This window comes from Melozone crissalis, unplaced genomic scaffold, assembly GCF_028551555.1.
Source record: "Melozone crissalis strain CALT ecotype California unplaced genomic scaffold, PUWL_Pcris_2 ptg000027l_1, whole genome shotgun sequence".
NCBI classification, from domain to species: Eukaryota; Metazoa; Chordata; class Aves; order Passeriformes; family Passerellidae; genus Melozone; species Melozone crissalis.
Window position 1 is genome coordinate 68,151,801 of NW_026535805.1, and position 14,028 is coordinate 68,165,828.

At 33.3% G+C, this 14,028-nt stretch overlaps 1 protein-coding gene across 2 annotated transcripts in view; it reads right to left on the bottom strand.

Moving 5' to 3' along the window:
* CSMD1 (CUB and Sushi multiple domains 1) overlaps positions 1–14,028 on the bottom strand; it is a 1,069,501-nt gene that overhangs the window by 189,989 nt on the left and 865,484 nt on the right. For both annotated transcript variants that reach the window (XM_054280127.1, XM_054280126.1), the window contains exon 23: positions 12,474–12,630. In XM_054280127.1, coding sequence (XP_054136102.1) covers positions 12,474–12,630 — 157 coding nt within the window. The remainder of the gene's footprint in view (positions 1–12,473; positions 12,631–14,028) is intronic.

Sequence of the window (14,028 nt, forward strand, 5' to 3'; positions counted from 1 at the left end):
ATGTTGAATTCATTATTGCTTGCTGACTTTGTCCCAAATCATATATAAAACTGCCATAAAAGCACAAAATGTGTACAAATTTTCTTCTGTATGAGCTCATTAATTTTAAAGGAATTCAATCACATGTTTGTGCCAGATTCAAATCAGATTTGGACAGATGCCCAGATATTGGGCATCCTGATGCTGCATCAATTCACTTTCGAGACTATAGAATCTTGGCTTCAGATATGATCCCAGAACATTGCAACTGCCAAATAAATATTTCTTCTTGCAAATTTGAAAGCATGAACCTGTGCTGTAACTTCTGTTACCCTGAACTCTGCTACTTGGTAGTAAGAACTGTACATAGAAAGCCTCCAGAAAAAACTGCAAAGAAATTTTAGAAGAAATGCCAGCTGGGTTATTTTCAAGACTTCAGATGTCTAATCTAAAGATGAACAGGTCCTTAAAACATAAAAACTATAGCATGTAGGTGTAGATCAACAGTATCAATACTCTTGACTTGGATGAATAAGTATATACTTATATATTTCCTGATAATATTACTGTTTGCTAAAGATGAGGAAATACTACTGCAACAAAAATATGCTAAGAAAATTTCACCAGATAAGCCATGAGGGGTTAATTATTTTGAATGAAAAAAGGATTTTGTAGCTCATATTATAAACACCAAAGGGATCCTAAATACTCTTTAATAATCTCTAATAATTATATCACCTACTATAATGTAAGTATAGAGTGGATGGGCACTGCCCATTGTGAAAAGGCACTCTTTTCTTTTCTGCTTGCCATGGAAGAAAGAACACACAAGTAATGTATAAGCTATATTCTGCTTCTTAAAGTGATGCAATAAAAGATTTCAGGATAACTTCAAAAGAATGATAAGTGCTTATAAAAATCCTATTTCAGTACATACAAGGAAATATTAACATGCTTTATTCTAAAAAAAAGGTACTGTGAAAACATTGGATAGCAGTGACTCTTCCACAGTTGCCTAAATCTGAAGTCATTTAAGCTCATAAATGTAGTCTATATGTTTAACACAGAATCTTTTTGAACTATTAAAGAGCAATTAAAAGTATGAAATGGTACTTGAGTTAATGTTCAGAGTATATAATGGATTTCTAAATGCATGTAAAGTCAACAAATACTCATTCTGCGGTTGTTGCATCCTAAACATCAGTAACATAACCTATTTAATTAAGTCTATGCAATTCAAAATAAGAGTTCTTGGCATTTTCTTTCTATCTTGGATCCACTTATGTGCAACTGTGCCTTGAAACCTACAGCCGCAGGAAAAACACATGTACTGGAAAAATGGCCAATTACAAAATCTCTACCTAATTAGAATGATAGAAAAATCTATAGAAAGAAGTGTGTTTGGATAATGTGGCTAATAGTGAGATACCAGAAATTACTGCTTTGTATCCTTTGGAAACAGAAATGCACTTTTAATTTCTCAAGAGATTTGCAATCAATCAGCAATTAATTTTGACTATTTGGACGAAACAGTCATTCAATGGATAATAATTTCTCATAGGAATTTCAGCAATTCTTCCTAACATAAGCAATATGTAAAAATAATGTAAACCTGAAAAATACATAAAATAGAGATTTTTAGGACATGTTGTCAATATCAGGTCTTTTGCATATAAAATTAAAATAATTTTTTTCTGTAACTTTCTCCTGTTATAAATATATTACAAAAAGTTCTAAGGCCTTTCCCCACCCATTTCAAACCAAGTTCTTTTTGTCCATTTATGCATTCAACCATTTTGTTCTCCCTTTCTCAGCTACAATAAATACGAATAAAAAATTGCAAATTTAAGAAGCAAGTTAAATATGGGTAGCCAGGTAGCAGAAGAAAGTTTTTTTTTATTATTTTATTGAGAGACAATACATGAATAACAATACTTAGGAGAGATGGGTATGCAAATATATGTGCCTGCAGCAAGATGACTGATGGGCATATATAGAAAGCATACAAATAAACTTTGCAATCAGCAAGCAGGGGAATAATTAATCCAAATTTATACTCCATATAACAAGCAGGGATTAAAGGTGAAGTTCCCTTCAAGTATCTATGGAAAGATGTTCAGGATTTCCATGCCTAAATCTTCTTTTATAATAAGTGGGGACATGACTGATACAGTCACTACTTAAAAATATTCTGTAAGTGGCTTGTTAGAAGAGACTGGTCTTACCCTTTTTCTGTGAGAGGGGAAAGAAAAGCAGAAGAAATAAGTTGGGTTTTTTTTCCCCTGTGTTATACAGTGCAAGATACTTTGACTTAACACACACCAAATACTTAAGTGTTTGCAAATTCCTTCATTTCCTCACAGTCTTTTCTAAACTCCCTAGAAGAATGAACTCACCATGAATGTAAAGAATGTATTAAAAATGGAAAAACCATTGTACAAGCTTACAAAAAGCAGTGTGGCACAAACAGGACCAAAAGTTAAAAGACTCCTTCATTTCCAATTGTGTTTATTCCTTCCCACACTGACAAGTGAACCACCTGCACATATCACCTTTTATTCTGGCTAGTGGTATTGTGCCCAGAACTGAAAATTAACTTCTCAATACACTGAAGAACTGAGTAACAAAAAACACATAAATCTTGTCTACCTTCCATCATCCTGTTTCAAGAAGCTCTTTCGATCTAGAAACTTTATGGAAGCAGAAGGAATAGAAATAAATAGGTTTATAGCATTCATTTTTAACTATGTTTGTTACAAAGAGTCTTCTCTTTACATGTATCCCTAATTCTGCCTATATATCATGTATACATAGTTTTGGCAGGGTGACTTTAATATGCATAAACTTCTGAAGGAATAATCTCAATTTTATTATGAAATAACTTTCCTAATGTTTTAAATAATTAGAAACATTAAAAAACATAGTTTAGCCAAAAAAAATCTGAAAAAAATCTGTTTCCTATTTATTGTTAATCTTCAGTTACAAAATATGACTAGGTTTGATGTCACCAATATTAATTTGTTGAAATATAAACATTTCCTTAATATAATAAAGGGAATGGAGAAAAACTCACATTCATCATTTAAACTGTTAAAATCTTTACAAAGTAATTCTAGATTTTGCTTGAAAACTCATTTTATTTGAAAGGGAAAAAAGTCAGTCAGAAGAAAGTTAAGATCAAACTTCAATCTCAGAGGCTCCCACAAGTTATTTGAAATGTCCAACATTATATACCATATACTATATACTATATACTATATACTATATTATATATTATATATTATATATATTATATTAGCATATACTATACTTTATGTATATCTAGTATATGCTATATAAGATTGCAATTTTGCAGAAGAGTATCAGAAATATGGAACAGAATAATAAATTCATGTTTGTGTAGCTTAAATTTTGTAATTGGACTGTTATATTAATCAATTTGCTGTTAATTTAATCAACAGTAATACACCCAAACAGATCTTACATTTGAATTGCAGCAAGAAGGGGCTTGAAAGAAGGATTACTGCATCATCCTAGGTTTCTAGGTGCTGGTCATTTACCTGACTTAAGAAACTGCTTATCAGCCTCCCTTTCCCAGCAGATAGGGGTGAGACAATAATTCCAAATGAGAAATTATCATTTTTAAGTCAACATGAGACCAACATAGGCAAGAAGGCCAGGTTAAAGAACAATGGGATATTGGCAGTTCTGTTCAAATGGTTTAAGTTTTCAGGCAGGAATTCTTGCTCATGGGAAAATTCTAGTAATTATAGCAGTAGGAATAAATTAACAGTAACTCTAGTGTCTACTCATCTAAAACTTGGAAAAGAGGAAATGATTCACTACAAATAAACAGGAGTCTTTTTGTGAAAAACAGAGGAAATGAGCAAACTTCTGGAACAAATCCCAGCTAAAACTCATTAAATCCAGCTGCACATACATATAATGACAACATCTATAATGGCTTCATAGAAATAGATTCTTTTTAAAATATGACCCCAAAAAAATTTAGGTTGAAGTGGCAAAGAAGGTAAAGCAGTTCTGTTGTTCAAACCACTGCATTGACAAATTCATGGGTTCTGTTCCCACTAAGGTCTCTGTAATAATGCTACAAATATGATTACTTCTTTGATATTAAAGCAATATAATCTTTAAGCCATCACTCCTGAGATTATGAATTTAGCTGGAATCTGCTTGCAAATTTCAGTCAAATTTTTAAGCTATGATGAATACATCAGCAGTAGAGAAAAAAAAATACACTAAAGAAGCCTACCTGAATTGGCATCTCTGAAACATCTTACTTTCATACTCTAAAGAAAGAATGTTAATATAAATGTAAAACACCATATGCATATGGACACCTCCAGTGATCTCTGCTAGCCACTCTCTCTCACCTGCAAAGCTTAACTGCATTTTAAAGTTTATAGCAAGAGATTTTAAAAAGCAGCCCATTTCTTGATAATAGATGTGAATTACAAAACTGGGAAAACCCAGTGGTTTTAAGAAGATAAGAATCTCTGAATCATACACAGAAAAGTCAGGAGACTTTCAACTGGTAATTTTCAGAACCAAATCACAATAACCTTTAACAAATTACCTTTTCCACACGTTTGATACCACCTACATATCAAACCTTTTTTTTCCTAATTGAAAATGAGAAATAGTTAACATCTTCCTTCTTTCTAACCCTATGCCCAGAGGGGTAATTCAGTGACTTAAAGATGATAATTTATGGAAATTTGGAAATTAAATATTTTTATTTTTAATTTTTCAGGGCACTTTAAAAAAACATTCATTTAGTTGATATATATTTGCAATGCATATATTTTAATTCAAACAAAATCATAGTTTTTACTCCAAATATTTTTGAAGAAAACAATTTAATAATCATGGACTATTCAGCCTGTACTCCTAACACAGCATGCTACCACTGTTCTATTTCTTGTGTTTCTTCCTCTTCTCAGTTTCATTTTTGCCCCCTCCTTTTTACCAATGCAGTTTGAGTTCTCCACTCCATGTACTTGGTCTATTTCTCAGCTAGCCCCTCTGGCAATCTTCCTCTCCTATGTTTGTATCTTAGCCTTTTAGTCCCAAAAATCACCTTTCCCCTTACCCTGTGGTGCATTTCTTGCCTTCTATACTCCTCCTTAGGACTCCCCAGTCTGATATTGCAGATTCATTTATTCCAAGCTCCTGACATATCTATCTATTCCCTTCTTTATCTCTTTTTTCCCCTTCTCTCTAGGTTTGGCTTTTACATCTCTGGAATTGTAACCAAACAGCTTCATCCTCACTTTCTCAGGCTACCCACACAGGATATTGGTAGGTTTACCCCTGCTGGCAGGTAAGCTCTCACAATTGCCCATAGTGGGATCTGAATAGAATTAGGTAGAAGAAAGCAAGAAAATGAATCAGTCAAGATAAAGACAGTTTGATAAGTGAAAACAAAACAAAGCAAAAAGCCCAAATACCCCAAACCCAAACAAGTGATGCAAACCCAATCACATATCAACAGTAGACTGATACCTAGTCACACCCTCAGCAACAGCTACTTCAGAATCACTTCCCCAGAATTTAATTGCTAAGAATGACATGGCATGACATGTGTCACCATTCTATTCAGGTCATCTGTGTTGCCTCCCACCTTCTTGCCCACACTGAGCCTACCTGCTGGCATGTCAGAGCAAGTAACCCTAGAGGAGGCCCTAACACTGTGAAGCACTGCTCAGCATTTGCTGAAGAATCATAGAATCCTGGAATTACCAAAGTTGGAAAAGATCTCCAAATCATAAGTCCAACCTGAGACCAAACATCGCCATCTCAACTAAACATAGAATTTATGCCAAGTCCAGCTGTTTCTTGAACACTTCAAGGGACAATAACTACATCATCTCCCTGCATAGCCCCTTCCAGTTCTTGACAACCTTTTCAGTGAAGAAATTCTTTCTGAAAGAAGAATTAACTTGATGTTTTCTTAACTGAAGAAAATTAACTCCATCCCATTCAAACCCAAAACAGATGGACAAACTGGCCACCTCCATCCTAATCCAGGCCTGTTGAGAAAAAGTATTTTGGAGTGTTCATTCATAGGGTAGCACTTGCTCACAAAAGTCTATATGCCTAAAGATCTGTTCCCCAAAAATCTGGTAAGATTTTCCTGAGATGGGAAAAATGCAAAACATCACCATGCCAGCATTTCCATCTACAAAGCATGGGTTAACATAATTTTTCAAACAGAAGGTTAATGCAGTGCTTATATTCACCTAATAAATGGTTTTCATTGTTTATGTCTTAGAGATAAAAAAATATTTGGCACCTACTCTGTTTACCAGAGTAGCAGCTTCATACACATCTTTAAATTAAAAGTGAAAACCAACCTCAATTGTAAAAACTGTTATAAAACCAATTATTTTTTGGTCATACAAAGTTTTGAGGGTATGGGGCAATGGAGAGACTATGTAAATGTTGAGTATTTTGGAAGCAGAAGGCAATTTAATTTTCTAGGGGAGGAAGGAGGGAAGAGACTCTGATGTCATCATTTTATTAATCAGGATATCATAATTCTTGTACTCAAGTGAAGTTATTATTTCTATTTTTTTCCCTTCATTAATTTTTGTTTTTAAAGTCTGAAAGTTTGAGTTTCTTTCAAAAGAATTTTTTCTATACATGCAATTTTCATTTGCAGTTAAATTCACTTGGGGTTAGTCACATAATGGTACCGCTCTAAATAGGACCTGTGACTACCTCATACATGTATTGGTTAAGATGTACTAATTTGAAAATATTTGGTTTTGGTGTCTTACATTTTTACTGCAGTGTGTGAAGGTTCTAATTGGAACAGATTTCATATACAAATTAGTTATAGAAAGGAAAATGGAAGAGCTTCTTTTCATTACTGGATTGTTCTGCTAAACTGGCATTATACACCCTGAGGCATAGCCACTGCATTTCTGAATTTGAGACTGATAGTGTGCTAGAATAATTGTCTGAGTCTGCAGTTTCAGAACATTGTTTTCACTGACATTCTAACCTTTTCAATTACTGTAGAATAAGAAATGAGCTAAATGAAAGTTCATTATTCTCTTAAATTAATTATTATAAATGCTTTAAACAATTTATAAAAATTTAGACCAACTAAGATTCCCCTCCCATGCACTACCTTTCACTATCCCTTGAAAGCCATAAGGTTAAAGAATGATTATAACATAGCACTTAAACTGAAAATTAGAACTAAATCTTTAGCAGCAACATAATACCATGAATGCTAAACCAGTGCATCATGTCCAAAAAAAGCATTTAAAATTTCTTTCCTTAAATTGAAAAGTATCTTCAGACCAATGAAGAGAAAATTTTAAAACTACTATCTATGCTAAATATAAAGAATCATAAATGCAAATGAAAATATTAAACCTCATTAAAAAGAATGATCCATGCATGATCCTAAATCTGTGCTAAGTTATGTGGAATGGAGCATAGCTCAGGGGCATGAATTCTTCTGAAAGAAATGATAGCCATGTAGAATTCTGCTTTCAGAATGGTCATCATGGTCATCATGGATTCACAATTTGAGGATGTTGCCATTAAATTATGATTTGGACCTACACAACATTCATTTTCAAAAATACAAATTGCTTGTAGGATTTTTTCCAGCCCTCATTTCCATTTTAACACAGAAGTGAAGGAGAATGTCTAATTTCACATCACAATGAAGTGAAGGATAAAAATAAAAATCAATTACTGAGGAGCTAACATGGAATCTCACTTTTAATCTACAGCAGCAAATCACAGACAGATCAGAAATCTAAAATCTAGCTACAGAGTATGGAACAAACTCCTAAATAATTTTCAGACTTTGAAAAGTCTATAACTAGTTCTTCATGTTTCTGAAATACAGAGGAGTCTGTTGAAAGGCAGAATATAGTACTGAGTGGGCCAGTGCAGCTGGCATGTTCCTACAGATAGTGTCTGTCAGTATTTCTGGATGGACTCTTCCACTGACTTATTAGAGTATATTTTAAGGTTTAATCTGTGGATAAGTGAAGCTTTTGCTTCTATTATTTACTGCACAGGACTGGGAAACCATGAAATTGCCATAGATAGCTAGATAAGTTTCTCCTAAAAAAGAAGATGTCTAGATAAGGTCCAACAGCAACTTCATGCTATTTCAGACAGACAATTGCCAGTAAAAAGCACATGGAAAAATCCCTCAGGGCTCAGAAGAGTCCAAGGAGCAATTCTATAGTGGTAAAGGTCCTTACACATCATGAATATAGACATCCATCATCAGGCACCATGAGAAGAAATGAGTTTTGAGATTTCTAGATGGTACTGTGAAGGGAAAGGGTTTTCTTCTCAAATATTTGGGAACTTCACTGAGAAAATTGTGCCAGGCCACTACAGTGCTGAGTGATTTGTGATCTGTACAAGACCAAATAGATCACATAGTAGCAGCAGTAGACGATACTCAGAGGGTCACTAAATGTTTGGATATGACATGCATGATAAAATGTAAAGGTACTATTTTTTGTTTTTCCAAAAGCTAAGAAAACTGACACTATGTTAGAGGAAGGAGGATTAAACAGGAGCAAGGAAGCACTCGTGATACAAGTCAGAGTAAGTTCAGTGGATGATGAGTCAAAACACCATTAAATTTCCTCTTGTGCCACGACTGTGCTAGGGAGTGGTTAAGCATGGCAGGGAGACTGCCTGTTTGTTATTCAGAAGCTGTACTGAACTGTTCCTTATTTAAAGTTGCAGGCTGTTACTTTTACCAGACAGCTGTGTTTTGCTTTCTCTGCCTGTCACTGTGTGGCATCAATAAGATTTGGGTTTTATACGAATGTCAATTTAACATTAAATGCCATTGACTCGACAGCACAAAGCACTGGCATCTTTATATCAGAATGGGGAAATCTTTTAACTGAGCTGTGAACAGGAGTAGCTGTGGGAATCCCTGTATCTAATCTTCTCTACCCAACAAAAATTAGAGGTGTCTCAGGAAGAATAGATTTAATCAGATGAGGGAAACAGATCCCCTGAATAAGAAAACTGCAATTATGAAAGAAAAACAGACATTTTCTAGAAATCAAAAAAAAAAAAAAGCTGCCACACATGTCAATAAGCATACACTTAAATTTTTACATGCAGATCGCTACTGATGTCCTCTGCTAGCAGGGAATTAAAGTCATCAAACTTATGTTGCCATTTCTTCAGCACAGAGCTATAAATGTCCACAGTCATTCCCTCTGACAGCACCGTAGAGATACTGGAAGTGGACACTTTACCATATTCTTCCTAACACACTATAAGGAAATGGCTTTTTAAACTTGTTTTACACAAAGTCGACAAGCTGCCTTCTTTGTTCCTCACTTTTCTTCTCTGGTAGACTCATGTTCAGCTATTGCTCAAATTACTATTTCATTGACTCTTATTTTACCAATTTCAGGCTAAAATATTTTCCATTTTTCTGAAGTTGTTTCCTTAAATAAAATCACTGTAAGTTTAGTTTTCACTCAAAATATTTCTTAGTTTCTCAAAACAGTTAACTTGAGAAAGAGTACAGATGTTTTCATGGTCTTTTCTAGTAAAAAAATACCTCTACCTATCAGGACAAATCTATTTTCTTGAAAGCATCTTGTAGTTATATATCAAAGAATAAGATAACTATAATTTCCAGCTTCCAATCAGTATCACCTGAATTGATTTCCTTTACAGAAGATTTCATGAGAAATTTCATCAGATTTCATTTAGAACTTGAATATTTTATAGATTTCCTGCTTATATTCTGATTTGTACAGTTTATAAAAACATCTTGAATTCTGAGTTTATGAAATTTGGTTTTACTATGTTGTTAATGAGATTCTGAAAACAGAGATACAAGTTTCTTTATCCACATTTCTGTCCTCATGGATCATTAGCTTTTTCTTCTACTGTATTTTTAAATTTAACCTTCAGAATTCACACCATCAAAAAGGATGGAAAGGTAGTTGCACACAAACAAAATAGCAGACTTTCTCATTAGTCTTTTTAATAACAACCTGCAATTTTACTTCTAAATTTCAATAGAAATTGTAGAAAGAAAAGTGCTACAAAACCAACAATTAAGGGCAGTTGATGATGCCTTGTAGGTAACAAGAACTCGGCAATCACATAGGAAGTAACCTGAACTAATTAAACTGATTTATTAGACCAGCACTTCTCCTATCTCTGTGTTATGATATTAATTATTCAATTTCATTCACTCCAGCATATATTTCTCATTTCCTTCAGTGAAATTATATTTTATCACCTTTTTTATTTGTTTTAGTATTTTTAAAATATATGGCATTATGGTTCAATCTGAAAAGTGAATAAACTTCAGAGTAATCGTTCAGTCAATTCTGCTGTAAACTAGATGTTTTAATCCAAAAAAGATAATTATCATTTTGTATTTCATGTAAATTAAATTTCATGTAAATTAAATTTCATGTAAATTTTCATTTCAATTAAAAATTGAAATATTTGTTTGGTAACTGAATTTTAAGTGCACCAAAAAATTCAAAATCCATGAAATAATGAGTATAAATTTCTGCTATATATAATCTCTAAGATATTACTAGGACAGGACTTTCAGAAAAAGAATGTGAGTCAGCACTGCAGCCAGTTTTCAATGCACTGCAAAAGAATACATCTTCTGCTTGTATTTTACTTGCATTAATTTTTGAATGGTGAAAAATATCACACTGAAGGGTCTGGAAATAAGCAGAAGGAAATCACCTGGTTAGACGGTCACTGTCTAAAAATTTATTATATTGAATTTGGTTTCCTGAAAATAGATGTGAGAAATAAAGTATTAGTTTGTATTTAAAACTGGGGATTGTCTCATGTTAGAGAAATTAGGAAGAGAAGTCCATAGAGATAAGCGTTTCAACATGAATGGCTGCAAATTGAAAACATATGATAAAAAAATTAGACACTTGGCAACCAAAATGAAATAATATAAAGTGTTATGCAGATAGAGGAAAATAAATTTTGCCTCTCTACCCAGTACTAAAATTACTTAAAAGATAATTACGTAGAATCTTAGTTAGAAGATTATGTCAAATTCAGTCTACACACTGCAGAAAATGTGGAAATACTTGGAAGAATAGAAAACACAGTTTAAAAACTAAACAAACAGTCAGGAAAAAAAGCCTTAAGACATGAATTATAGTATCTTATTTTACACAGAAAAATATGGTGCAGGAGAGGAAATCTTAAAATAAAGTGCAACAAAATCAAGCATTTGGATGTAGAAATTAGACAAAATTATATTTCTAAGTAAAATTACATTCAGAAACAGTAGGTGGAAATGGTCACGCAAGCAGCATTTAAAAAGAGCTGATTCAAGACCCCTGAAATCAGAGCCCTTAAAATAAGATTGTTTTTAAAACAGATCTTTTGTTCCTTTACTTCCACAGGAAAATGTCTGCAGTTTCTCTAGGCAAATTAGAGCAGATTTCCCTAGCCATTCTTCAGTGGTTCTGTAAGAAAAAAAATCTAAAAGAATATTCCACAGCTTGCTCCAAACCTAGGAGAAAACATCAGATGTACTAAACTGTGCAATGATTCAATTTCTGTAACACACTATGTTGTGGTGCTCTGCTCTGCAAGATTCCACAGCAATTCATGGAAAGTAATGTATAAGATAATAAATTGAAAGTAAATGGAACTTGGAGATTCCTTGAACCTGGAAAATATCCTTTTATGTGTGTTGGAAAAAAACTAGTTATCCCCAGAATTATTCCCCACAAAAAATCATTGTTTTCCCAGCAAAATAGAATTCAATTAATTGTATACAGTCTGTGGGACAAGGGCACTGTTTGTGAAAACTTGTTCATTCTGGTCTCCTTCCAGTATATACTCCACTCTGATCCTGACCTGCAGTCAGGCCAGATTAAGAGTTTATACCCAGGTACTCATTTTTTCTCTTTTTCTTTTTCTTTCTCTTTTTCTTTTTCTTTTTCTTTTTCTTTTTCTTTTTCTTTTTCTTTTTCTTTTTCTTTTTCTTTTTCTTTTTCTTTTTCTTTTTCCTTTTCTTTTTCTTTTTCCTTTTCTTTTTCTTTCTCTTTCTCTTTTTCTCTTCTCTTCTCTTCTCTTCTCTTCTCTTCTCTTCTCTTTTCTTTTGTCAAATTTGACTGACTGCAGAGATTTAATCTTCCATTTACCATGACTTTCTGTTCATTTTCTGCTAAAATTTAACAACTAATATATTCAACCCACATATATGTCACAGCATCATAAGTAAATCTTAAAAATAATTATGCTTTCTAGGTTTAAAAATGCACACATTTGCTTTCAACAGTGTTTTTATATTACTAACACCTATCCAGTCATGTAGACAAAGAAAGCACGGTCTCTTAACCACAGTATATTCCAGGAAATTACCTTCAACATTCAAAAAGAAATCACTACAGCTGAGAAATAAAAATTTCCCTACAAAGCAATCAATCAGATCATATCTATGAGCTACTTACTTGTATAAGTCAGCTGAAATCCTTGGTCAGTATCAGATCCATTGGTATTAAACTCTATCCACATATGGTTAGAGGTGCTATTAAGAATAACTCCCATCATGTCATTTTTGGTGAAGATTCCAAGAGAGCGTGAAGAACTGTCTTTTCCATCATACACCTTGCAGAAATAAGAGCATGAAATTGGACATCAAATCGAAATAGATGAAAGATTTTAATTTATACAATAATTCCAAAGTTAACAATGTATTGCCAATAGTTTATCCAAAACCTTAATGTATCTATTTTGAGAGATATATAGCCCTGGGTTATACAGTTCAGGGAAATTTTGAATATTCTGTGCCCCTTCAAGTGTTTTATTTACTGAAAGGTCTTTTGCCTTTTCAGTTTTGCAAGCTCATCTTGAGAGAAATTAACATTTATATGCAATTCTGTCTTCTGAGGTTTGGTTAACTCAGATTGTTTTCTGGATTATTCACAAAGGCGAACAGAAGTATAAGTTCTGAAATTACCATTGAAGGTAAACCCTTACAGACTACTCTGTTCTCTCCTGTCTCAATATATCAACAGCAAAAATGAGATTCTAAGTCAAACTGTCATCTTTTATCTCAGGCTCTAAGCCTGCAGCAATTTTGGTTTACTATCGGATTTAACAAAGACTGGTAAATTTTCAAAAAGATATGCGAGTCTATTTCCAAATTAATTGTAGAGATGTTCCCATTTGCCATGTTACTTTAGTGAAAACTTTGAACAATATCAACATATGTACTTTTTCAAATCCTGAAATTCTTAAGAATGCCATTTTGACTGTTCACAAATACATGAGAAGTACAAAATCTTGCCAGGGACATTATTTGTTTTCTTATTGCAAAACCTTGAAACCCACAAAGTACAAAAATAGCCTTCTGCAGTTTTGTTTTGTTTGTTGGTTTGTTTTCTCAAGATGACCTTAAAAAGCTAATTTCTTCTTTAAATTAAATAATTGTCCTCTACTTTCTCACAGAAAAATGAAGTACAATATAAAGTGTGTAAATACACACCATACGTGAAATGTCATGTCAGTGCTTATACAATAGAAAGAAATGGATTTGAGCAGCTGGTTTCTGATATGAAGTGATAGTTTGTCCTTATCTCATGTGTCCAAGAGTGACTGGAGAGAACCAGCACAAAAGCTACCATTACAGTAAAAGCTACCATTACAGTAAATATTTCAAGCACTGGATCTTTGTCCCTCCACTAGCAGACCTTGTGGTACGGTGCGGATTTACACTGATTCCAGTGAGAAGCAGGAGTGACCCATTGAACAATCTAAATTGCTACATCTGGGTCACAGGCAGTTCTTCCTATTTGAATGCCCATCTTGATCTATTAACAAAATTTAGAAATGCTTCTTTTGAGATGACAGACCATTGCAACATTTGTAGGTGAGGGCCAGCAATTAAAAGCAGTTCTATTTTTTGTGGAGAAAATACCAGCATGCCATCCATACGTAGATGTCTTGAAAGTACCATGTTCATCTCAAATGTCATTAACAAAATAAAATAATAAAAACAACATG